At 36.8% G+C, this 25,474-nt stretch overlaps 1 protein-coding gene across 2 annotated transcripts in view; it reads left to right on the top strand.

Moving 5' to 3' along the window:
- Window positions 1–25,474, top strand: part of EXOC6B (exocyst complex component 6B) — a 669,652-nt gene that overhangs the window by 254,943 nt on the left and 389,235 nt on the right. For both annotated transcript variants that reach the window (XM_065929532.1, XM_065929531.1), the window contains exon 7: window positions 12,037–12,213. In XM_065929532.1, coding sequence (XP_065785604.1) covers window positions 12,037–12,213 — 177 coding nt within the window. The remainder of the gene's footprint in view (window positions 1–12,036; window positions 12,214–25,474) is intronic.

Below are 25,474 nucleotides of genomic sequence, written 5' to 3'. Positions count from 1 at the left end.
ATACTGAGTGATCATTTAGTGTGTTAGACATTTAGCAAGACTGCCATAATATGCCTATCTTCAGGTTGTGTGTGTGTGTGTGTGTGTGTGTGTGTGTGTGTGAGTGTGTATGCATGCTCAGTTGCTCAGTCATGTCCGACTCTTTTTGTGACCCCGTGGAATGTACTGTCCAACTCTTTGAGACCCCATGGACTGTAGTCTACCATGCTCAGCATCCATGGAGTTTTTCAGGCAGGAATATTGAAGTGGGTTGCCATTTCCGACTCCAGGGGACCTTCCCGACCCAGGGTTCAAACCTGTGTCTCTTGCGACTTGCACTGGCAGGTGGATTCTTTACCACTGCACCAGCTGGGAATCCAGGTTATTGGCATTCTGAAAAGAATGTCATGTTTGAAAATGACTAAAGGTTTCTTGAAATATTATTAACATGTTAGATATTGTCCTTTTAAATATTAGAATATATAATAATGTTTTCAATAGTATAAAATATATGTGGAAATTCAAGATTAAAATGTTGTTCATGTGCATATCTTTTCTTAAGCCTCTATGATTATGAAATAAATAAGTACTGTGGTCTGAAATGCAAATGCAACTTTATGAAAGATACTTTCCTTGATCACTCTGTATTAGAAAAGCAGCCTCTCTTATAATTGCTAAACTATTTTGCATTTTCAATTCTATTCATTCATTTCTGAGAATCGTTTACTGGAATCATTTGCTTTCAGTCTGAAAAACTTCCTTTAGCACTTTTATAGTACAGATGTGTTGGTCTTAAATTCCCTTAGTTTTCTTTTATCTGAAAATGTTTTCCTTTTGTTTTCATTCCTATATTAGTTTTCTAGGGCTGCCTTAACAAAATACCAAAAACTGGATTTTTGTTGTTGTTCAGTCATTTGTGTCTGACTCTTTGTGGCCCCATGGACTGCAGCATATCAGCCTTCCCTTTCCTTCACTATCTCCTGGAGTTTGCTGAAACTCATGTCCATTGAGTCGATGATGCTATCTAACCATCTGATCCTCTCTCGCCCCCTTCTTTTGCCTTCAGTCTTTCCCAGCATCAGGGTCTTTTCAATGAGTTGGCTGTTCACGTCAGGTGGCCAAAGTGTTGGAGCTTCAGCATCAGTCTTTCCAATGAATATTCAGGGTTGATTTCCTTTAGAATTGACTGGTTTGATCTTCTTGCTTCCCAAGGAAGTCTCAAGAGTCTTCTCCAGTACCACAGTGCAAAAGCTTCAGTTCTTCAGCGCTCAGCCTTCTTTATGGTCCAACTCTCATATCTGTACATGCCTACTAGAAAAACCATAGCTTGGACTATGTGGACCTTTGTCAACAAGGTGATGTCTCTGCTTTTTAGTACACTGTCTCTGTCATAACTTCCCTTTCAAGCAGCAAGCGTCTTTTAATTTCATGGCTGCAGTCACTGTCCACAGTTATTTTGGAGCCCAAGAAAATAAAATATGTTACTGTTTACATTTTTTCCCCATGTATTCACTATGAAGTGATGGAACCGGATGACATGATCTTTTGATGTGAATGTTGAGTTTTAAGCCAGCTTTTTCACTCTCTTCCAAAGAACTGCATGGCTTAATAAAAAAACATACTGTCTCACAGGTCTGGGTGCTACGAGCTCAGAGTCAGTGTCCGCAGCGTCCTGTCTCCTTGTGTCTTCCTTGCTTCTCGTGTTTTGCCAGCAGTCTTAGCATTCCTTGGCTTGTGATTATATCACTTTAATATGACTCAATTATCACCTAATGTTTTCCTCTGTATCTTCTGTCTTTGTTTTCTTCTCATCTTAAAAGGACATCAATCATATTGAGTTAAAGACTCAGCCTGCTGCAATATTACTTCATCTTAAATACATCTGCAGTTATCCTATTTCTAAATAACATCATATTCTGAGATGTTTAGGACTTCATCATTTCTTTTAGGGGGCAAATTTAAGCTCTTAAAATTTCTGAAGGATATTTCCTGGATTTAGAATTCAAAGTTGCAATTTTTTCAATTTTGTTTTTATTTCTATTGCTTTCTGAACTCTGCAGTTTCTGATAAGAGATCAGTAGTCATTTGTATTGTTTTTCTGCAATATATAATATGATGTTTTTTTCCCAGTGGCTTTTAAATTTTTCTCTTGATCTTTGATTTTCAGTAGTTTGACTATGGTGTTCCCATTGGGATTCATTAAGCTTCTTGACTCAGGTACTTTATGTCTTATATAAAATGTGGGAAATTTTCACCTATTGTTTTTTCAGATTTTTTTTTCACTGTATTATTTCTCCTTTTTGTTCTAGAACTCTGGTATTGCTTAGGTTAGACTCTTTGATAGTGTCTTCCATATTATGCAGGCTTTGTTTTTCATGTTTGTTTGCTTTTTTAATCTTTTATTTATTCTTTTCCTAATTTGATAATTTCTATTTCTCTATCTTCAAGTTCACTGACTATCTCTTTTTGACTGTTGAGTGCTTTAAATGGTAAATTCTTTATTTCAGGTATTTTATTTTTCAGTCATAGAATTTACATTTGGTTGTTCTACATAGTTTTTATTTTTCTGATGACATTTACTGTCCTTTCATTGGTTTATAATGAGAATGAACAGGGCATAATAAATCTTTGGCAGAAACAAGAGTTGAGGTACATCTAATGTCAAAGCATCTACATACGTTAAACAAATTACTAACAGTTCTGAAGGAAGAAATAGACAGCAATACAATAGTAATAGCAGGCTTAGATACCCCACTTGGACAGTGGACAAATCTCCCAGACAGAAAAATCAGTAAGGAACTATTGGTCTTGCACTAAACCTAAGACCAAATAGACTTAAAAAAGCATATAAAGTTTATTCCTCCTAACAATAGCAGAAAACATATTCTCTGAAGTGCACACAAAGCATTCTGCAGGGTAGATTACATGTTAGTTCACAAAACAAGTCTAAGATGTAAGAAGATTGAGATTATACTAAAAGGATATTTTTTATACTATTATAAAATTATACTATGTTTCTATTATACTATGTTTCTAATCACAGTGGTATGAAATTTGAAGTCAATAACAGATGGATAACTGGAAAATGTATCAATGTGTGGAAAGTAAACAACACACTGCTGAACAACTTAGCAATAATGAATCAGGAAGAACAGGAAATTTGAAAGGATCAATTTTGAGTAATGAGACTGAAACAGTAATAAAATGCCTCCCAAAATCTAGAGAAGAGTTAGCATCAGTTGTTCTAAATTCTAATAAATTGAAGAGGGAACACTCTCAAATTTATGTTACAAGTTGTCTTAAAAAGGTGAAAGTGAAAGTCACTCAGTTGTGTCTCACTCCTGTGACCCCATGAACTATACAGTCCATGGAATTCTCCAGGCCAGAATACTGGAGTGGGTAGCCTTTCCCTTCTCCAGCATTTGTTTATGGCCATTCTAATCAGTATGAGGTAGTACCTCATTGTACTTTTGTTGCATTTCTCTAATAATTAACAACGTTGAGCATCTTTATGTGTGCCTACTGGCCACATATATGTCTTCTTTGGAGAAATTGCTGTTGAGGTTTTCTGTCCATTATTTGATTAGGTTATTTGTTTTTTGTTATCGAGATGTATGAGCTATTTGTGTATCTTGAAATCTAACCCCTTGTCATTCGGATCATGCACAAACATTTTCTCCTAGTCTGCAGGTTTTTTTGTTTTGTTTATGGTTTCCCCTGGGCTTCCCTGGTGGCTCAGACAGTGAAGAGTCCACCTGCAATGCGGGAGACCTGGGTTCGATCCCTGGGTTGGGAAGATCCCCTAGAGGAGGGCATGGCAACCCGCTCCAGTATTTTCACCTAGAAAATCCCCATAGCAGAGGAGTTTGGCAGGCTAAAGTCCATGGGGTCCAAAGAGCCAGACATGACTGAGCGACTAAGCACATGGTTCCCTTTGCTGTGCAAAAGCCTTACATTTTGAAAAGGTCCTGTTTGTTTATTTTTGCTTTTATTTCTGTTGCCTTGGGGGATGACCGAAGAAAACATTGGTATGATTTCTGGCAGTCTTTGTAATATTTCTATGTAATAAACCAAATTTTTAATTTATAGGATACCAGTAAATTTTTCAAACATTATTTTGTTTTCTACCTTATCTGCTCCATCTAGCTGGTACTTTTTATTGTTGTTATATGTTTTCTCATATTGGTATTTTGTATCTCTTTCCAGTTGGATATTTTCCTCAAATATCTATTGATCCTTGGCCAGTCACTCATGTTTAGTAATAAATTGCTTAACAGTTTACAGGAAAGTCTGGGCGTAGAAGACTTGTCAAGTAGCAAACTTCACGGAATTCTACTAAGGAAATCACATCTTTGATTGGGAAATACAAGCAGTACTTTGTGGCAGTTCTTTATTAATTTCTCTAGAAAAAATTTTTCCAATCTCCCAACTAAGAATATAAGTGCAAATATTCCATGCAAGGGAGTTGGATGGCTAGATCATATGGCAACTCTACTTTTAGTTTTTAAAGAAACCTCCATACTGTTTCCCACAGTGGCTATCTTGATTTACATTCCCACCCAGTGAAAGAGATGGGAATACCAGACCACCTGACCTGCCTTCTGAGAAATCTGTATGCAGGTCAGGAAGCAACAGTTAGAACTGGACATGGAACAACAGACTGGTTCCAAATGGGAAAAGAGTATGTCAAGGCTGTATATTGTCACCCTGCTTATTTAACTTATGTGCAGAGTACATCTTGAGAAACCCTGGGCTGGATGAAGCACAAGCAGGAATCAAGATTGCCGGGAGAAGTATCAATAACCTCAGATAAGCAGATGACACCACCCTTAAGATCATGGCATTCAGTCTCATCACTTCATGGCAAATTGATGGGGAAACAGTGGCTGACTTTATTTGGGGGGGCTCCAAAATCACTGCAAATGGTGACTGAACCATGAAATTAAAAGATACTTACTCTTTGAAAGAAAAGTTATGACCAGCCTAGACAGCATACTAAAAAGCAGAGACATTACTATGCCAACAAAGGTCCGTCTATTCAAGTCTATGGTTTTTCCAGTAGTCATGTATGGTTGTGAGAGTTGGACTATAAAGAAAGAAGTGGCGAAGAATTGATACTTTTAAGCTGTGGTGTTGGAGAAGACTCTTGAGAGTCCCTTGGACTGCAAGGAAATCGAACCAGTCCACCTTAAAGGAAATCAGTCCTGAATATTCATTGGAACGACTGATGCTGAAGGTGAAACTCCAATCCTTTGGCCATTTGATGTGAAGAACTGACTCATTTGAAAAGACCCTGATGCTGGGCAAGATTGAAGGTGGGAGGAGGAGGGGACAACGGAGGATGAGAAGGTTAGATGGCATCACTGACTCAATAGACATGAGTTTGAGTAAACTCTGGGAGCTGGTGATGGACAGGGTAGCCTGGCGTGCTGCAGTCCATGGGATTGCAAAGAGTCGGACTCGACCGAGCGACTGAGCTGTAACTGCAGCGGTGCACTCGGAGGGCAGTTTGCCTCCTTCATCCATGGACACCTGGCAGCCGTGTGGAACTCGCTGCGGGCGGAACGAAATGGGGAGTGTGTGTGTCCGTCTTTGGTCAGAGTTTGCCTCACTTCTGGGTTGAGAATCACGAATGCTAATTAATTGTTGTGGGATTCCACACTGTGATGTCTGCAAAGCCTCCGGGTAGGAAGCTGGAAGTGTGGACTGCGTGCTAAGTTGGTTTCAGTTTACACTAGGACACTTCCAAGGCTGCCCAGAACTGGTTGCTGCTACTATACTTGAAGTAAGAGCTGAACATGAGAGGATGTGAGGTAGAGGACGAGAAGTGTGCAGTACAGGTATCTAACAGTTGCAGTATAGTACAAATATAAAAATTGAATGGCAGTGTGAAGAACTGTTAGATAACATTAATCTTTGTATATCTAAATATTGCTAGATCTTTGATGCTTCCAGAGTAGAGAGTGAAACAAGATTCCCATCTCACAGTCAGAGGAAGACAGGTGGAACTTAAAATTTTAGGGTTTTTTTTTTCTTTTAGCGTATCTTTTTAAAAAATGTTCAACATAGTAAATAAAATTAGCTCTGCTCTATGTTATATAAAGCTGATAAGAGTAAATCCCAAGAAGTCTCATAGAGCAAAAAATTTTTCCATTTACCTAATTTTTTATCTGTATAAGATAATGGATGTTCACTAATCCTATTGAGATAATTATTTCATGATTATGTTAAGTAAAAAACTTTTGCTTTGATATCTTTTAATTCAGGATCGTTTACTTGGGGCTTTCTTGGTGCCTCAGTGGTAAAGAATGTGATTGCCAACAGGAGATACAAGTTTGATCTCTGATCTGGGAAAATCCCTCAGGGCAACTAAGCTCATGTTCCACAAACTGTTGAGCCTGTGCTCTAGAGGCTGGGAGCTGCAACTGCTGAGCCTCCGTGCCGCAAATATTGAAGTCCGAGCACCTTGGAGTGCAAGCTCTGCAACAAGAGAAGCCACTTCAATGAGAGGCCCACCCATCACAATTAGAGAGTAGGCCCCACTGTCTGCAACTAGAGAAAAGCCCCTGCAGTAAGAAGACCCACCACAGCCAAAAGTGAATAAATAAATAAAATTATAAAAAAATGGGTGAATGATTAGGCATGTAAATTAAATTCCATTGAGCTAAAAGGCTGTTCCCAAACACAGTACTTCTGCACATTAATTAAAAAAAAATTTTTTTTAAAAGATAATTTGCATGTATTTCTTATTTAATCCTTGTGGCAGTTCTGAGTAGATGGGATGTTGCATTGAGAAGAACCTATCCATGGTTATAGAATTAATATATTGCAGAGCTTAGATTTAAACATATCTTACTCAAAGAAGGTTTTTTTTTCTTCTTTTTCTTTTCTGATACAGCACCCTGTGATTGAAGTCCCTATTAAGTCTCAAAGCTATAAGCCGAGGCCTCTCTCCATTTGTATGTGTTCCTTTAGTCCACTAGAGGTCAGTATTGGGCTGATAAAGAAAGGAACCTTTGTTTTTTTTGATTCACAGAATTTTGAGTCTTATTGCTAAGTACCCTTGGAAGTTGTATTCGCAACAAAACTTTATTTAATGGCATGTGTAATGACAATTGTGAAAGTTTTAATAGCTACATTTTTAGGTGAATAATTCAAATTAGGTAATTCCTATGATCCCCCCCATTAAATAAATAGAATATTCAAATTATGTCTTTTACAGATATCCCTCTCTTTTGTTGTGCCAAATTTCATTCTTACATAGGTTTCTTTTATTATTTTTTCCTTTATATAGTAAGCATTTATCTGAGTTTTCTATGTATATGTTATTGTATCTGGACTTGGGGGATTCTAAGAATGGGCAAGTATGTTTCCTATCCTGAAGATGAGAAGAGTTGAACTCTGAAGTGTCGTACTATCATTTTTTATTTGAATATCTGACAAGTTTACTTAACTCATCTTCTCTATCCTGCCTCAACTTACTATTTCCACAGTTCCTGGTGTTTGGAATGATCCCATTGTCTAGTCTTAAAGACCAGAATATTTGCAGTTATTTTTATTTTCTTCCCCTCTTCCACATACAACATTTAAATCAGTAAACTATATTGCTTCTGCTTCTTCTGTATCTGCTGCTACCTTAATTCAAATTCTCATCATTGTTATTTGGACTCCTTTAGTGATCTATATTGATTTTCCTGCTTCTAGTCTTTATCTTCTCCTGGTTGACCATTCCTCAGCTCCCAGAGGATGTGCCCAAATTGTAAAGCTGATCTTTTTCTTCCCCTGCTTACATTCTTCTCTTGTTCCTCCATTGCCTGCTAGCTGGCCTTGAAACTACTTTGTATGGCATCTTTAACTTTGTCTCTTATTGTTGTTCAGTCGCTAAGTCCTGTCCAACTCTTTGTGACCCCATGGACTTTGTCACACCAGTCCCCTCTATCCTTCACTATCTCCCAGAGTTTGCTCAGATTCATGTCCATTGAGTTGGTGACGCTATTCAACCATCTCGTCCTCTGCCGCCTCCTTCTGCTTTGCCTTCAGTCTTCTCCAGCATCAAGGTCTTTTCCAGTGAGTCCGCTCTTCACCTCAGGTGTTCAAAGTATTGGAGCTTCAGCTTCAGCTTGAGTCCTTCCATTGAATATTCAGGGTTGATTTCCGTTATGATTGACTGATTTGGCTATCTCTTGTTAGTCCTTCATAACTTATGTTCTTATACAAAATTACTTATTGCTTGGGTGGATAATGTTATTTCACATGTCTTTTCTTATGCAGTTTCTTTCTTCTGGAATGGTTACTCTTCTACCTACTTCCCTTTGTAAAAATCGTATTCACTTTTTACAGTGGAGGATAATTGCTTTCCAATGCTGTGTGAGTTTCCACAGTACAACATAGTGAATCATCTGTAAGAACGCATATCCCACCGCTTCTTGAGCCTCCCCACTTGCTACCTTTTCCTCCAAGTTCCTGAAATCCTCCTTGCATGTATGATTACTTTCTGCTTTGTCTGATCATCTTACCCATGTTTATTTCTATCATTATACTTATTGCACTGAATTTCAGCCACTTGTTTGCTTATCCACTTCTTAAAATGATGTGAGGTTCAAGAATCAGAAAATCTGTTTTGTTCTTTGTATAGTCAACACAATACTGGGACTCAAGTGGTTGTTCAGTACATGTTGGACTGAAAGTAGGGATATGGGGGAAAGCACTGTGAGTTAAAACAGTGAGAGCAGGCTTTCTAAAGGAAAAAGAATTTTAGTTGGGTTTTGGAGGAAAGATTGGGTACAGGTAGGGGGAGGTCAACTAGAAGAGAAATGGCTTAGGCAAGGATATAGTGGTGAAAATATTCTTAGTGTATCATGAGGTAGATTCTGTTCCAAGGAGAAATTCATGTTGGAGAGTATTGGAAAATACATTGGGACAATCGGGTTCACCTCCCATTAACTGTAATGAGAAGGTGATGAGTTCCATTGTAGGTATGTAGAAAGTGAAGTGATGATAGAACACACAGTAGTAATATGGAACTAGAGATATGCTATTGAATTTTGAGAGAGTGGAAAGAGTGGTAGAAGAGTAGGGGTTGAGGAATAAACTTACTTTATTTCTATGTATTAGGAAAACAGAGAAGAACATATGTGAGGGAATCTTGAGGAAGAGGTGATTAAATGTGTAAAGATTATTCACAAAGAGAATGAACAAAGAAGTTAAAAGAAAGCCTAAATATTTTCTAAAGTCTATTTGTTTGCCTGATACCCTGTTAGCTGCACTCTAGGCAGCAAAAGTCAGTCAGCTGCTTCTCTTGTCTCCAAGGTTGTCCTTGGAGGGACAGAATAAATGGTCCTGGTGAGATGGCTTAGCATGTTAGAAAAGAGCCCTGAAGATCTGTTGTTTGTTGTGTGGACTTTAGGGTCGCATTTTAATTTTTACATATATTGCATATATTTACATGCTTTTAATCTATATTTACTCTTCTCACTTCCTGCCAGTTCCATAACATAATTTTGAATAGATGGTGGTTTTAATTTGCTTTCTAATGGGTAATATCTGAGTATTTATTTCATTATTCTACCTGTTTTAGTATTTCCAACTTGATTAGTTCTTTCTTGGCAGATCTGCCCTGACTGCTCCTTTATAAATGGAAAAGCCTTGATAATTTTTACGGAGACCCCAAGTTATTATAGAGCCTTGGAATAAAACTTGCAGTGCTCTTATTTCTAGCATAGGTTATGTTGATTTGGCCTAAACTACTTTGTGCTCCATCAAAGTGGTTGGTAAACCAGGCACAAAAAGAACAAATCATAGATGATCTAAAATTACTTCCATAGGGTTTCTTTCAGATTTGTATTATTTGAAGTATAAATGATAGTACTTAAATGTGGCTCCTCTTGATTGCTTTCAGTTCACTGATAGTATTTTATTGATTGTGAAAGAAAAATATTTAACTTTGGATTCAATAAAATAAGACCAACTTATGAAAGATTTTAGTTCTGCTGTACTGAGAGAAAGAATAAAGAGACAAGTGACCATTCTTTAGTTGAGGGCTTGCTTTTTTAATTTGAAAGTTTTAGCTTTCTAGAGTCCTCAATCTCTTTTTGTGTGGTTTACATTGAAAATAAGTGAGAGAGAGGAACTTCCTACTTTTGAGAGGAGTAGGAAGAATGTTTTGTCTAATTTGGGATCTCAAATGCTTTAAGGATACGTATGTCTTGTTTACAAACATAAATTAAATGTTACTGGGTATCTTCCCTCTCAGTTTTGTTACTGAAGCTATGTATTTTATATAAGTCAAATCAAAATATCAACAAGGAATATGCAGAGAAACAAGTTAGTCCATTGATTCAAATCTCTGGAATGTAGATTCTTTTCATTTTCTTGGCAGAGTCTAGCTCACATAGTTCAAGTTTTTCTCTATCCTATTATAATTGTCTTATTTAACTAGTACCTGGACTAACCCTTATAATTAGTATTTATCTAGAATTCTTAATCTCATTCAAAATATTTGGAGATTCTGGTTTTTCTCTTGAACTAATTTCTACTTGTTGCTGAGTAGAAACATCATATAGTGATTAAGGAATGTATATTCTGAGAAGTCACATTTCTTAAGCTTTATATCTTTGGATGATACTCAGTATTAATATTATTGTTTTTTTAAAAAAAAGTTCCATTGTGAAACACAATAACTTTTCTTAAAATAGGACTTTTCCCATTTTTTATTCTGTTAATGTATTATACATCGTATGTCTACAAGAAAGTTTGCATAGCATGGAGTGTTTCACATTTATTTGACTGCAGAACTCTTTTTTGGGGGACTGTTTTTGTCATGCTTTATGGGACTGTTGGTGTAGTGGGAAGATGACTCATATGGAATTTAGGAGATCCCACTTTGGGCTTCTGATTTACCACTTACTAACCTTGTAGCGTCAAACAATCCTTTGTCTTCCAGCATATTTCCTGAGTGGTGATTAAGATCCTTTCCAGCTCTGATACTTTGGGCTAACTTCTGATGTTGACTCTGTATAGTCACACTTTCCACCTCTTTGGATGTATGGAGACCACATTGTTGTTTGAGTGTATTTTGTTAAGCTGAGGGAATTCCACTTTTCTATAAAAGTTTAGAAAAAGTAATGCTTAAAACTCTGCTTTCCTCAGACTAAGGTCATGAAATTCTGTTGGATTTATTAGTTCATATTACTCTATTAAGATATTTCATTCTCCTGATTAAAATTTATTGATCTCATATATCCACATACCTGTTTTTAAGAGTACCCTAAACTTGAAGATTCTTGTCCCTTTTCTCCAAACCACAGTGGTTCCAGTATAGCACTTATCGTTTAAGAGATAAATATTTAGTCATTTGCACTAATCTCTTTGCTGCTGTACCAGGCTAAATGACTTCAGTCGTGTCCAACTCAGTGCGACCCCATGGACTGTGGACTGCCAGACTGCTCTGTCCATGGGATTCTCCAGGCAAGAATACTGGAGTGGGTTGCCATGCCCTGCTGTGGGGAATCTTCCTGACCCAGGGGTCTGGCCTGCATCTCTTAAGTCTCTTGCATTGGAGGGCGAGTTCTTTACCCCTAGTGCCACCTGGGAAGCCCCAATCTCTTGGCAAATCAATAGATTTCATTTTTGTGATGACAGTGTGTGCATTTAGAAAATCTTCCCAGGTGGCACTATTGGTAAAGAACCCTCCTGTCAACGCAGAAGACTTACGAGACGTGGTTCGACTTCTGGAGGAGGCCATGGCAACCCTCTCTAGTATTCTTGCCTGGAGAATTCCTGGCACAGAGGAGCCTGGTGAGCTGCAGTCCATAGGGTTGCAAAGAGTTGGACACGACTGAAGTGACTAAGCTCTCACTAAGTGATTATCTTTTTTTTCCCCTATGTGCTACATTAATATGTTTGGTTTTATTTCTGGTACTAAAACTTTATGTGTTTCAAGGCATTTCATTGTATTTTCTTTTGATACCAATTAATTCAAAATTAAAAGTTCTTTGAATGCTTAAGCTTTGTTTCTTCTTTTGTTTGTTTATTTGTGTGTATTTATTTCTGTCCTAGGCTCAACAACAAAGAAACCTGGATAACATCATCTTGCAACAACCCAGGATAGGTAGCAAGAGAAAATCTAAGAAAGAAGCATATACAATTTTTGATACAGAGATAGAAAGCACTAGCCCCAAGTCTGAACAGGATTCAGGAATTCTGGATGTTGAAGATGAGGAAGACGATGAAGAGGTAACTAACATTTGAACCAGGGCAGTGAACTTATTGTTCCTTTAAATGTAGTGTGTTTGAGATGTGATGAGGAGTTTATCCATGTAACATAGCTTGTGTGTTCTTCAGGATATTAAAGATCATTTAAAATACAAGTGGTGTCTGATTTAAGGAAACTGAAGATGTACTAAGATATCTTAGGTTCTAAATCTTTATATTTTAAATATACTCATCCATTTTTTGTTTGTTTGTTTCAGTGTTTTTGATTATATACTGAGTACTTCATTAAGGGAAGAATAGAGCTTACCAGACCTAGAGAAAGAGATCTAGATGACCTCCACTAAAGCTGGAAAAATTACTTGAGACAAATAAAAGATGTTACTTTAAACAGTGGGGTGTAAACAAAGAGCTTTCTTAGCCTTGAGAAATGGTTCATATTTAAATTATTAAATGGTTTCAGAAAGTTGAGAACATATTTCTAGAAGAAATAAATGTATAAGTGATTATAGAGTATCTAGGAATTTTGAGACATGTCCATGCCGTCTTAGTTCTGTGACACTTTGAGGTAAAGAATAAGATTAAGTGGCTTAACTAGTATATTTTTATGTCTTTCTTTGTTGTTAAAAGTATATTTAATGTATTTTTAAAAATAAAACTACTGTGATATTTGAGATTTCCAGTTAAAATATTTTTGAGCTACTAATTATTTGCATAAACTGGATCAGTTTTTTGTAAATATAGTGGTTTGGAGCCTGAACTTTGAAGACTTATGAACCGTTCAGATATTGATTTTGCTATTTTATTTTACTTAAAAATTATGATTAATGATCATATTATTTACTTTTCAAATGCTCCCTGAAATGAGCAAGAAACCATTTACTGCTGTTCTCAGTAACCTGTTTTATCTTTGTTTGTCTCCTTTTCATTGTTTCATTTCTCCAGATAAAACTGGTTTCACTGTTTCTTCCCCACCCTTGTTCTTTGTTATATCCTTACTACGCTTCTTATTCTTCTCTCTCTGCTGAAACTATAGCCCCAAACTTTTCCCTAACTTTGTAGTCTTGGATATTGTTTGGAACTTGTCACTAAGACTTCCAAACTAAAGTTTGGAACTTGAGTCTTTGGAACAAGTGCCTCTGCTATCCAAGGTGGTTAGCAAATTTCAGTACTCTTCCTTGCTGATTTGTTTCATGTCATTATTATCAGGGTGCCTGTCATTATGGTCATTACTCTTTTTGCTTCAGAAATCAAATTGACACTATGTAAATGGGGCTGAAAAACAAATAAATGGGTTACTTACTTATTTGTCTAAGTCATTAACATTTAACTCTCATTGCGTATCTGAGAGACTGTCGTATATATAAGGTACTACATTCTTTTATATAGTTTTTGTTATTGATGGGATACACTTGTATAATACAAATCAATAATTTTATGTACACTTTATCAGGTTGTGTTTACTATGTGAATGGGGTACATTAATATTTCACTGGGCTTCCCTGGTGGCTCAGATGGTAAAGAACCTGCCTGCAGGGCTGGAGACATGGGTTCTGTCCCTGAGTTGGGATGATACCCTGGAGAAGGGAATGGCTACCCAGTCCAGTGTTCTTGCCTGAAGAATTCCATGGAATGAGGAGCCTGGCGGGCTACAGTCCGTCAGGTTGCAAAGAGCTGGACACGACTGAGCTAGTACACAATAGTTAATAGAGTGTGAAAGTTTCATTTTAATCCCTGATGTACTTGGGTAAAAAGAACTTTTAATAATTCTAAGATATACAGCTAAGGAAAAACCAGACATTTCCCTGATACCCATGGAAATAGATCGGGGCAGAGAAGACTTGATACCCTGAGTATTTTTTAGCATTCTCTCTTGCCTGGAATGACTCATATGGTTGGATATGGATCCACCCAGCAGACCAGATTGTCAGGGATTAGACTCATCACAAGTGAGAAGTTTTAATAGCAGTAAAATGAAGAATCAACATCAAGATGAGGTCCAGTTAACATTTTAAATTTACATTTTTGATTCCCATTAAGGAAATTGAATTCTGTCAGGCACTATGGCTTAAGGAAACAAGTTAAACATAGTGTATGCCCCTGGATAATACACACCCCAAAGAGAGGGTTATGTGATAAGATGAAAGAATATATTGAGTGAGAGAATTCTGGATATGAGCCATTCTTTATCATTAGCTCACTGAAGATGCTGGGCAAGTCCTTTTTAATTTTTGTTCCATATTTTTTCATTGTTTTGTCTTCTGACGTCCAGAGAAGATGAAGAAAGCCTGACTAGTAAAATATGTTGGGGTTCCTCATAAAGGAAGTATTATAAGAATGTACTTGGAAGTTAGCATTTTAAAATGGTTATGTATCCCAAATCAAACAGAATTTGTATTAGAGATTTGCTGATTGAGCTCTTACAATAAGAATTCAGCACTTTGCTGTCATCTAATGGCATCCTATCTTAAAAAAAATCCTACCTTATATTTATTTACTTCTCAGTTTGAATCTTCTTCAAGTGCACATTCTTAATCTCAAACCTCATGTAGAGAATTATTTATTTAGATGTCTCCAAACTGGTTTCTTGGCATAGTTCTTGCATGGTGTGAATAAATTCTTCAGATAAGGTCTTCCATGACCCACTGTGACGTTCTGACCTTCATTCTTGTCATTCTTCAACAGACCTCATTGAGAGTAGCATAAATAGTTTTTGAAATATTTTGACTTTAAACTGTGGCATAGAATTGAGTAGTTCGTAATCTATTTGGAGGTCATATTTTCTGTGAGAGTTTGATAAACTATATGGAAGCTTTACCCAGTAAAATCTATGTATATTCACTTACAAAAAATTCTGTATAAAATTTTAGGGAATTTGTGAAATTAATGTTGCCCCTAGGACTTAAGTTAAGAACATGTGTTGTAGAGAGAGTGCTTCTTGAACTTAAACTTGCATAGAAATCAACTTGGAATCACATTTAAATGCAGATTCTGATTGTGTAGGTTGGGGGTGAATCTGAAAGTCTGCATATTTAACAAACTCCCAGGTAAGAACTGTGCTTCTGGTCCCTGGGCATACTTTGAGTTGCAAGGCTATAGTGGACCATGAGGAAGCATTTTTAGTACATAAAGCAAGCAAACTCATGAATGTTTACATGTCTTACTGATTTTTCATTAATGTGTCCTAACATTTTTCAAGCAAAGAATACAGACTTGAATCAGTTCAGTTCAGTCCAGTTGCTCAGTCGTGTCCAACTCTTTTGAGATCCCTTGGACTGCAGCACGCCAGGCCTCCCTGTCCGTCACCAACTCCTGGAGCTTACTCAAACCCATGTCCATCGAGTCGGTGATGCCATCCAACCATCTCATTCTCTGTAGTCACCTTCTCCCACCTTCAATCTTACCCAGCATCAGGGTCTTTTCAAATGAGTCAGCTCTTCACATCAGGTGGCCAAAGTATTGGAGTTTCAACTTCAGAATCAGTCCTTCTAATGAACACCCAGGACTGATCTCCTTTAGGATTGACTGATTGGATCTCCTTGCAGTGCAAGGGACTCTCAAGAGTCTTCTCCAACACCACAGTTCAAAAGCATAAATTCCTTGGCACTCAGCTTTCTTTGTAGTCCAACTCTCATATCCATACATGACTATTGGAAAAACCAAAGCATTCACCAGATGGACTTTTGTTGGCAAAGTAATGTCTCTATTTTTTAATATGCTGTCTAGATTGGTCATAACTTTTTTTCCCCAAGGAGTGTCTTTTCATTTCATGGCTGCAGTCACCAACAGCAATGATTTTGGACCCTCAAAAAATAAAGTCTCTCACTGTTTCCATTGTTTCCCCATCTATTCGCCTTGAAGTGATGGGACCAGATGCCATGATCTTAGTTTTCTGAATGTTGAGCTTAAGCCAACTTGTTCACTCTCCTTTTTCACTTTCATCAAGAGGCTCTTTAGTTCTTCTTTGATTTCTGCCAAAAGTGTGGTGTCATCTGCATATCTGAGGTTATTGATATTTCTCCTGGCAGTCTTGATTCCAGCTTGTGCTTCATCCAGCCCAGCATTTCTCATGAGGTACTCTGCACATAAGTTAAATAAGCAGGGTGACAATATACAGCCTTGACATACTTCTTTCCCAATTTGGAACCAATCTGTTGTTCCATGTCCAGTTCTAACTGTTGCTTCCTGACCTGCATACAGATTTCTCAGAAGGCAGGTCAGGTGGTCTGGTATTCCCATCTCTTTCAGAATTTTCCACAGTTTGTGGTGATCCACACAGTCAAAGGCTATGTAATCAATAAAGCAGAAATAGATGTTTCTCTGGAACTCTCTTGCTTTTTTGATAATCCAACGGATATTGGCAATTTGATCACTGGTTCCTCTGCCATTTCTAAAACCAACTTGAACATCTGGAACTTCACAGATCAAGGGCTGTCGAAGCCTGGCTTGGAGAATTTTGAGCATTACTTTGCTAGCGTGTGAGATGAGTGCACTTGTGCTGTAGTTTGAGTGTTCTTTGGCATTGCCTTTCTTTGGGATTGGAATGAAATCTGACCTTTTCCAGTCCTTTGGCCACTGCTGAGTTTTCCAAATTTGCTGGCATAGTAAGTGTAGCACTTTCACAGCATCATTTTTATAGGATTTGAAATAGCTGTTGAATAGAAAGTCATATTTTTTTTTTCTAAAATCTGTTGCTTCCCAGGTGGCACTAATGTAAAGAACCTGCCTGCCAATGCAGGAGATGTGATTGCAGGTTCCATTCTTGGGTTGAGAAGATCTTCTGGAGGGGGGCATGGGAACCCACTCTAGTATTCTTGTCTGGAAAATTCCATGGACAGAGGATCCTGGTGTACTACAATCCATGGGGTTGCAAAGAGTCGGACACAACTAAAGCGACTTAACATGTACACATAATAAATTATAGCATTACTTTTAATGTAATTTTATAATTCTGATTTAACATACTTCAGTTTAGGTGTTTTTTTCAATATCTGCAGAATGTTTTGCCCTTCCCTGTGTTTTTAATGGAAATATACTTAATATATTTTTTGAGCCAAGTGACATTTGTACATTATTTACTATGTCTTTAGTTTGATAATAATAGTAGACTATAGAATGAGATGGATAAGGAAAACTGAACACCTGCAAAGTAGGTTTCCACATAGTAAGCAAATTGTCTATTTTTAAACTGAAGTAAAGTTTATGCCAGAGATGGGAAAAACTTAATAGCCTGGGGAAAAACTTAATAGCCTGAAGATGAAGTCACAGCAGTAAGTTGTCATCTCGGATGAAAAAAATGACTAAATGTTGAACTGACTGGCAAAATCAGTCTCTTGATTGCTAGTTGCAAGAAAACTATTCCCCTGTAAATTCTCTCCCTATTTGTATTTTATTTTTGTCTAAGCTAATGAAAGGGTCACCTTAATTAAGCTATGTTTTTTTATTTTAGCTTGTCGTATATGTATAAAGTTGAACTATATAAATTGCTGGTATTTGCCCATTTTTTGACCAACAATTTAATTAGTTTTCAGTGGAAATATGTATGAATTGTAGAATTAAAAATTATTTATATTTCAATTATACAGCATTATAATTTGAGACCTGTAACATTACAAAGTGATCACTCCCCAGAGGGTCACATCTGTCGCCATACTGTTGACCCCTTGAATGCCTTGCAGCTGTCCTCCAGGCCCCTTCCCCTCTGTTAACTACTGGTCTGTTACCTGTAACTATGTGTTTCTGTTTTATTTAGTTTTATATTCCACATATGAGTGAATTCATACATTATTTGTCTTTTTGTTTCTGATATTTCACTCAGCATAATACCCTCAGTTCCATCCATGTCATCCCAGTTGGCAAGATTTTATTGTTTTTATCTAGTTGATTAGTACTGTTGTGGGTATATCTGTATCTTTATTTGTACCTATATGCCAGAACTTTTTTATCCATTCTTCATCCATTAATGGACATTTTCCCTATCTTTGCTATTGTAAATAATGCTCCAGTGAACGTGGGGGTACATATATCTTTTTGAATTAGGTTTTAATATTCTTTTTATATATATATATATATATATATATACACATATATATGTATATATATATACCCAGTAGTTACAATACCTGGATAATGTGGTAGTTCTATTCTTAAGTTTTTGAGGAATCTCTGTACTGTTTTTCATAATAGCTGCACCAATTTACAATCCCACTAACAGTATTTGAGTGTTCCCTTTTCTCTATATTCTCTCCAGTACTTGTTATTTTTTAACTTTTTGATAAAGCCATTCTAACCTATGTAAGATGATGTTGTGGCTTTCGTTTGCATTTCTGTAGTAAATAGTGATGTTGAACATCTTTTTATGTGATTTTTGGCCACCTGTATGTCTTTAGAAAATTGTATATTGAGTTTATTTTCCCATTTTTTAAATTGGACTGTTTATTTTTTGTTGTTGAGTTGCAAGTTCTAGATATGTTTTAAATATTAACTCTTTATCAGATATATGATTTGCAAACATCTTCTTCCGTCCAGTAGGTTGCTTTTTTGTTTTAATGATGATTTCCTTTGCTGTGCAAAAGCTTTTTAGTTTGATGTAGTCTCATTTGTTTATTTTGCTTTTGTTTCCCTTCCTTTTGGAGTTAGATCCAAAAATCCTCACTAAGACAGAAGTCAAGGAGATTATCTCTTGTGTTTTTTCCCAGGAATTTTATGGTTTCGGGTCTTACATTTAAGTCTTTAAACTGTTTTGTGCTAATTTTTGTGTGTACTTTAAGATAGTGGTTCAGTTTCATCACTTTGTCTGAAGCTGTCCAATTTTCCTAACACCATTTATTGAAGAGACAGTCCTTTCTCCATTGTATTATATATTCTTTGCTTCTTCATCATAAGTTAACTCTTTATTGACCAGGAGAGTTTTGCAGAAACTAATGCCTGTGGCCAGTGATTTGTTATATAAGTGAATATTGAAAAGTCTCTGGTCAATAATGTTTGGGTAACAAAAGATGTTTTAATATGTCTCTGTTCAATAATGTGATAATCTGTCCACACATGTGTAGATTATTTTCTGGGCTCTTAATTATGTTTCGTTGACATGCTTTTGGGCCACTACCATTTTGTTTTGATTACTATAGCTTTGTAGTGTAGTTTGAAATCAAGATCATTATGTGTCTGCTTTTGGGCCACTACCATTTTGTTTTGATTACTATAGCTTTGTAGTGTAGTTTGAAATCAAGATCATGGTATCTCTGGCTCTGTTGTTTTTCAAGATTGTTTTGGTTATTTGGGATCTTTTGTGGTTCCATACAGACTTTAGAATTGTTTTTTCTAGTTCTGTGAAATACTCCATGGAAATTTTGATAGGGATTCATCTGCCTGCAATGTGGGGGACCTGGGTTTGATCCCTGGGTCGAGAAGATCCCCTGGAGAAGGAAATGGCAACCCAGTCCAGTACCTTTGCCTGAAAAATCCCATGGACGGAGGAGCCTGGTAGGCTGCAGTCCATGGGATTGCAAAGAGTCGGACACGACTGAGTGACTTCACTTTTACTTTTCATTGAATCTATGGATTGTTTTGGATATTATGAACACTTTAACTGTGTTAACTCTTCTATTCCTTGAGCACGGAATGTTTTTTCACTTGCTTGAGTCTTCTTTGATTTTTTCATCAGTCTTACACTTTTCAACGTACAGGCCTTTTACCTCCTTGGTTAAATTTAGTCCTGGATATTTTATTTTTTTTGATGCAGTTGTAAGTTGGATTGTTTTCTTAATTTCTTTTTCTGATATTTCAATACTGTTGTACAAGAAATGCCATGGATTTCTGTATATTGATTTAATATTCTGGAACTTTGCTGAATTCTTTGATTAGTTCTGATTTTTTTTTTTTTTTTTTTGGTGGGGTCTTTAGATGTTTCTAAATATAGTATCATGTCATCTGCAAACCATGACAGTTTTACTTCTTTGCTTCTAATTTGGATGCTTTTATTTAATTTCCTTGCCTAATTCAAAGCTAGGACTTTGAATACTTTTTTGAATAAGAGTGGTGAGAGTGAACATCCTGTTTTATTTCTGATCTTGGAAGAATAGCACTAAACTTTTCACTGTTGGCTATGGTGTTAGCTATGGGTCTGTCATATATGGCCTTTAGTATGTTGAAGTATATTCCCTCTATCCTTGGACAGAGGAGACTGGCAGGGTATGGTCCCTAGGGTCACAAAGAGTCATACGTGACTGAAGCGACTTAGCAAACAGGCATATTCCCTCTACACCCACTTTATTGAGAGTTTTTATGGTAAGTGAATCTTGAATTTTATTAAAAGCTTTTTCTGCATTGAGATGATCATATTTTTACCCTTTATTTTGTTAGTGTGATGTATCACATAGATTTTAGATGTAGAACCATCCTTGATCCCTGGAGTAAATCTCACTTGATTGTGGTGTATAATCCTTTTAATGTATTGTTAAATTCAGTTTGCTAATATGTTGTTGAAGATTTTTACCTCTATGTTCATCAGGGATATTGGCCTGTATACAGGTTTTCTTTTTGATGTTGTCTTTGTCTGATTTTGGTGTCAGGGTAATGATGGCATCATAAAAAGTGTTTGGAAGCTTTCCTTCCTATTTAGTTATTTATTTATTAGGAAGAGTTTGAGAAGGATGCGTGTATGCTGAGTCACTTCAGTTGTGTCTGACTCTTTGCAGCCCTGTGGACTATAGCCTGCTGGGGTCTCTATCACTGGATTCTCCAGACAAGAATACTGGAGTGGGTTGCCATGCTCTCCTCCAGAGGATCTTCCTGACTCAAGGACTGAATCCTTGTCTCTTATGCCTGGTGCATTGGCAGGCAGTTCTTTACCACTAGCGCCACCTGGGATGCCCAAGTTTGAGAAGGACAGGTATTAAGTCTTTTTCGAATATTTAGGTTGATTCACCAGTGAAGCCATCTGGTCTAGGCCGTTTGTTTATTGGGAGGTTTTAGACTAGTATTCAATCTCCTTGCTAGTAATCAGTCTATTCAGCTTTTCTGTTTCCTCACTATTCCATCTTGGTAGACTACATGTTTTATCTGTTTCTTCTAGGTTGTCCAGTTTGTTGGCATATTATTGTTCATAGTATTCTCTTATCATCCTTTGTATTTTTGTGGTATCAGTTATAATTTCTCTTGATTCCTGATGTTATTTGACTCCTCTTGCTTTTTTTCTTGCTTTGTCTAAAGGATTGTGAATTTTATTTTTCTTGTTAAAGAACAGACTCTTAGTTTCATTGATCTTTTCTATTGTCCTTTTGCCTTTACGTGCTGTTCATGGGGTTCTCAGGGCAAGAATATTGAAGTGGTTTACCATTCCCTTTTCCAGTGGATCATGTTATTTCCGAGAATGAGATAGTTGGATGGTCAGCATCACTGACTCAGTGGGACATGAGTTTGAGCAAACTCCAGGAGATAGTAAAGGACAGGGAAGCCTGGTGTGCTGCAGCTGATGGGGTCTCAAGGAGTCCGACATGACTTAGTGACTGAACAACTGTCTTTTTAATTTCTGTTTCATTTATTTTTGCACTGATCTTATTATTTTCTTCTATCTACCTTGGACTTTGATTCATTCTTCTTTTACTAGTTCCTTAGAATTAAAATTAGATTTCTATTATTTCTTGAAGTAGTCCTGTACTGCTGTTGACTTCCCTCTTAGAACTACATTTGCTGCATCTCAAAGACTTTAGTATGTAATATTTCTGTTTCTCCTTGTCTCTATGTATTTTTTTTTTTAATTACTTTTGATTTCTTCAATGACCCACTGGTTGTTTGGTAGCATATTGTTTAATTCCCACATTTTTATTGTTTCTTTGGCTCAGTTTTCTTCTTGTAATTGATTTCTGTTTTCGTAGCATTGTGACTGGGAAAGATGCTTAATAAGATCTCAATCTTCTTAAGTTATTCATTTAATTTATTTTTTAATTGGAGGAAAATTGCTTTACAATGTTGTGTTAATTTCTGCCATATAACAGCACAAATCAGTCATAATTATATATATATTGGGTACATTCCACAATTCTACATTTTTACTGCCCCCACCACATTTTATGCTTTTGATGTCACATTTTGCATCTTTTTATTTGTTCCCTTAGAAAATTTTTGTATTTTTAGCTAATTTTACTTCTTTTGTCTCTTAAGCTTTATGGTATCTTTATAAGTGCTTGATTGGCTACCTTCTCTTTTTAAATTTTTAATTAATTTATTTATTTTAATTGGAGCATAATTGCTTTACAGTGTTGTGATGGTTTTTGCCATACATCAGTAGGAATTGGCCACAGGTATACATGTGTCCCCTACATCCTGTACATCCCTCTGACCTCCCTCTCCACCCTATCCCTCTGGGTTGTCCCAGACCACTGGCTTTGGCTACCCTGCTTCATGTATCATTCTTGCACTGGCCGTCTGTTTTACATATAGTAATGTCCATGTTTTAATAGTTTTCTCTCAAGTCATCCCATTCTCCCCCTCTTCCACTGAGTCCAAAAGAGTGTTCTTTACATCTGTGTCTCCTTTGCTGTCCTGCATGTAGGATCGTTGGTACTGTTTTCCTAAATTCCATATATATGTGTAAATATCAGTATTTGTCTTTCTCTTTCTGACTTGCTTCACTCTGTATATAAGCTCCAGGTTCATCCACTTCATTAGAACTGTCTCAAATGCATTTCTTTTTAGAGCTGAGTAATATTCCATTGTGTGTATGCACCACCACTTCCTTGTCCATTCATCTGCTGATGGACGTCTAGGTTGCTTCCATGTCCTGGCTACTGTAAATAGTGCTGCAGTGACCTTAGGGTACATGTGTCTCTTTCAGTTCTGGTTCCCTCAGGATGTATCTTGCTTACGTTTTCCCATGAGATTTTTACTTTCCTGTGTTTTCTTCTTATCGGTTAGTGTTGCTTTTTTTTCAACTTAGGGAATTCCCTGTAAGTCCACTTTAGTGGTGATAAACTTCTTTGCTGTGCTTAGTCGCTCAGTTGTGTCTGACTCTTTGCGACCCCCATGGACTGTAGCCCTCCAGGCTCCTCTGTCCATGGAATTCTCCAGGCAAGAATCCTGGAGTGGGTAGCCATGCCCTCCTCTAAGGGATCTTCCCAACCCAGGGATCAAACCCAGGTCCCCTGTATTGCAGGCAGATTCTTTACAGTCTGAGCCACCAAGGAAGCTAATGTCTTGAGTTTTTGCTTATTTGGAAAACCTTTACCTCATCTTTAATTTTGAATGACAGACTTGCCGATGAGAGAAATATTGGTTGGAAAATTTTTCCTTTTAGCAGTTTGAATATGCCATGCCACTCACTTATGGCCTGTAGAGTTTCTTCTGAGAAATCTACTGGAAGCTTTATAAAGTTTTTTTTTTTTTTTTATATAATAAGTTTTTTTTCTCTTATTGCTATTAGGGTTCTCTTAGTCCTTACTCTTACCATTTTAATTATAATGTGTCTTGGTGTGGTTCTCCTTGGTATCATCTTTCTTGGAAGTCTCTTGACTTCCTAGACCTGGATGTCTGTTTCCTTCCCCAGCCTGGGCAAGTTTTTCAGCCATGATTTTTTCAAATAAGTTTTCTGACCCTTTCTCTTGTCTTTCCCTTCTGAAACTTCTATAACATGTACATAATTCCACTTGATGTTGTCTCAGAGATCAATTGAGGTATATTCACTTTTTAAAATTCTTTTTTCAAAAAAAAAAATAAAGTAAAATTCTTTTTTCATTTTGCTGTTTTCTCTAGGTGATGTCCATGTTTTTCTTCCAGTTCATTGATTCTTTCTTATGTTTCAATCCAATCTGCTGTTGAATCCCTGAAGTGTATTTTTCAGTGAGTTATAACTGCTGTTTAGTACTTTCTTATACTTTCTATCTTTTTGTTGAGGATTTCACTGTATTCATTCATTCTACTCCTGAGTTTGGTGAATATCTTTATGACTGTTACTTTAAACTCTTTATCAGGTTGGTTGCTTATCTCTGTCTCATCAAGGTCTTTTTCAGGGCATTTGTCTCGTTATTTGGTTTTGAAATATGTTCCTTTGTCTCTTCATTTAGCCCGACTCTGTTTGTCTAAATGTGTGAGGTGAAACAGCTGTCTCTGTCAGTCTTAAAGTAGTGTTCTTTATAAGATATGGTCCGTGTGGCCTGGAAGCACGGTCTTCCCTGGCCACTAGAACCAGGTGCTCACAGGCTGTCCCTCGTGTGGACTGTGCATGCCCTCCAGTTGTGATGGGACCTTCTCTGCTTCGTGGGGAGGGTGGAGTGTGGTGCACTTGTCCGGCCTGGTTTTGATGTTAGAAATCTGTTTTGAATCTTTCTATCTTACTGCGGTATATTCAGATGTTATTGCTTATTTCTAAATGTCTAGACAGAACTTTAAAAATCTTTAGAAGTAGTGAATAGTTTAGTTTGAGAATGTATTAGAGGCATCAGAAATATTATTTTTGAAATATTGGAAGATAGAGAGCAGAGAACTATTTGCGATGATATTTTATTTGTGAGAAAGTGGCTAGTAATACCTACAGAGAGTAGGGTTGTTGCGAGGATTGACTGAAGGAATTTATATGATGTTTTGTCATCGTGCTTGGCACTTACAGTGCTACAGTATATAATAGTCAACATTGTGGCATTCTGACTGTGCTTTTTTTGCAATAAAGGTGAAATATATCTTGGTATATTTTTTGATGATGTACCAAAAAAATGGTGATGATACCATCTACCGTAAACAAACAAACAAACAAAAATCTATTGAGATAAAGCAATATTGAGTAAGACACAGTTTGAAGAAGCAGGGCCTATGATTTCTGCTTTGTTCTAAGGTTACTCAGAGCTTCTGCATCCTTAGAAGGCTTCATTGGTGCCACATTTCTGGCACATCTCATATTCTAGTTTGTTTGTTACTTCTCTTAATTTGTTTACATACTGTTAGTGAGCAGTGGTCACTGTTACCCACACAACTCTTAATATAGTGTGAATCAAATAAATGTTTTTGACCAAATGATCCATGTCAGGTTTAACTCTTAAGAGTTGGTGGGTGTCTTTTTTGTAACATGTGTTTAACAAGATACAAGTGCTAATTTATATACAAGTGTTGTATAGTTAATGTAGTCTTCTGAGATGTCTTTTTTTTTTTTTTTTTACATTGACATGAATCAGCCATAGAGTTACATGTATTCCCCATCCCAATCCCCTCTCCCACCTCCCTGATTATCATACTTTACTAATTTTGAGGTAACAAATTTGTTTGTTTTCTAGAGCTGCCATACCAGAATTCCACAGGT

Source organism: Muntiacus reevesi, chromosome 3, assembly GCF_963930625.1.
Source record: "Muntiacus reevesi chromosome 3, mMunRee1.1, whole genome shotgun sequence".
Classification (NCBI taxonomy): domain Eukaryota; kingdom Metazoa; phylum Chordata; class Mammalia; order Artiodactyla; family Cervidae; genus Muntiacus; species Muntiacus reevesi.
Note: the sequence above shows the minus strand (reverse complement) of the source record. Positions and strands in the feature narration are given on the sequence as shown.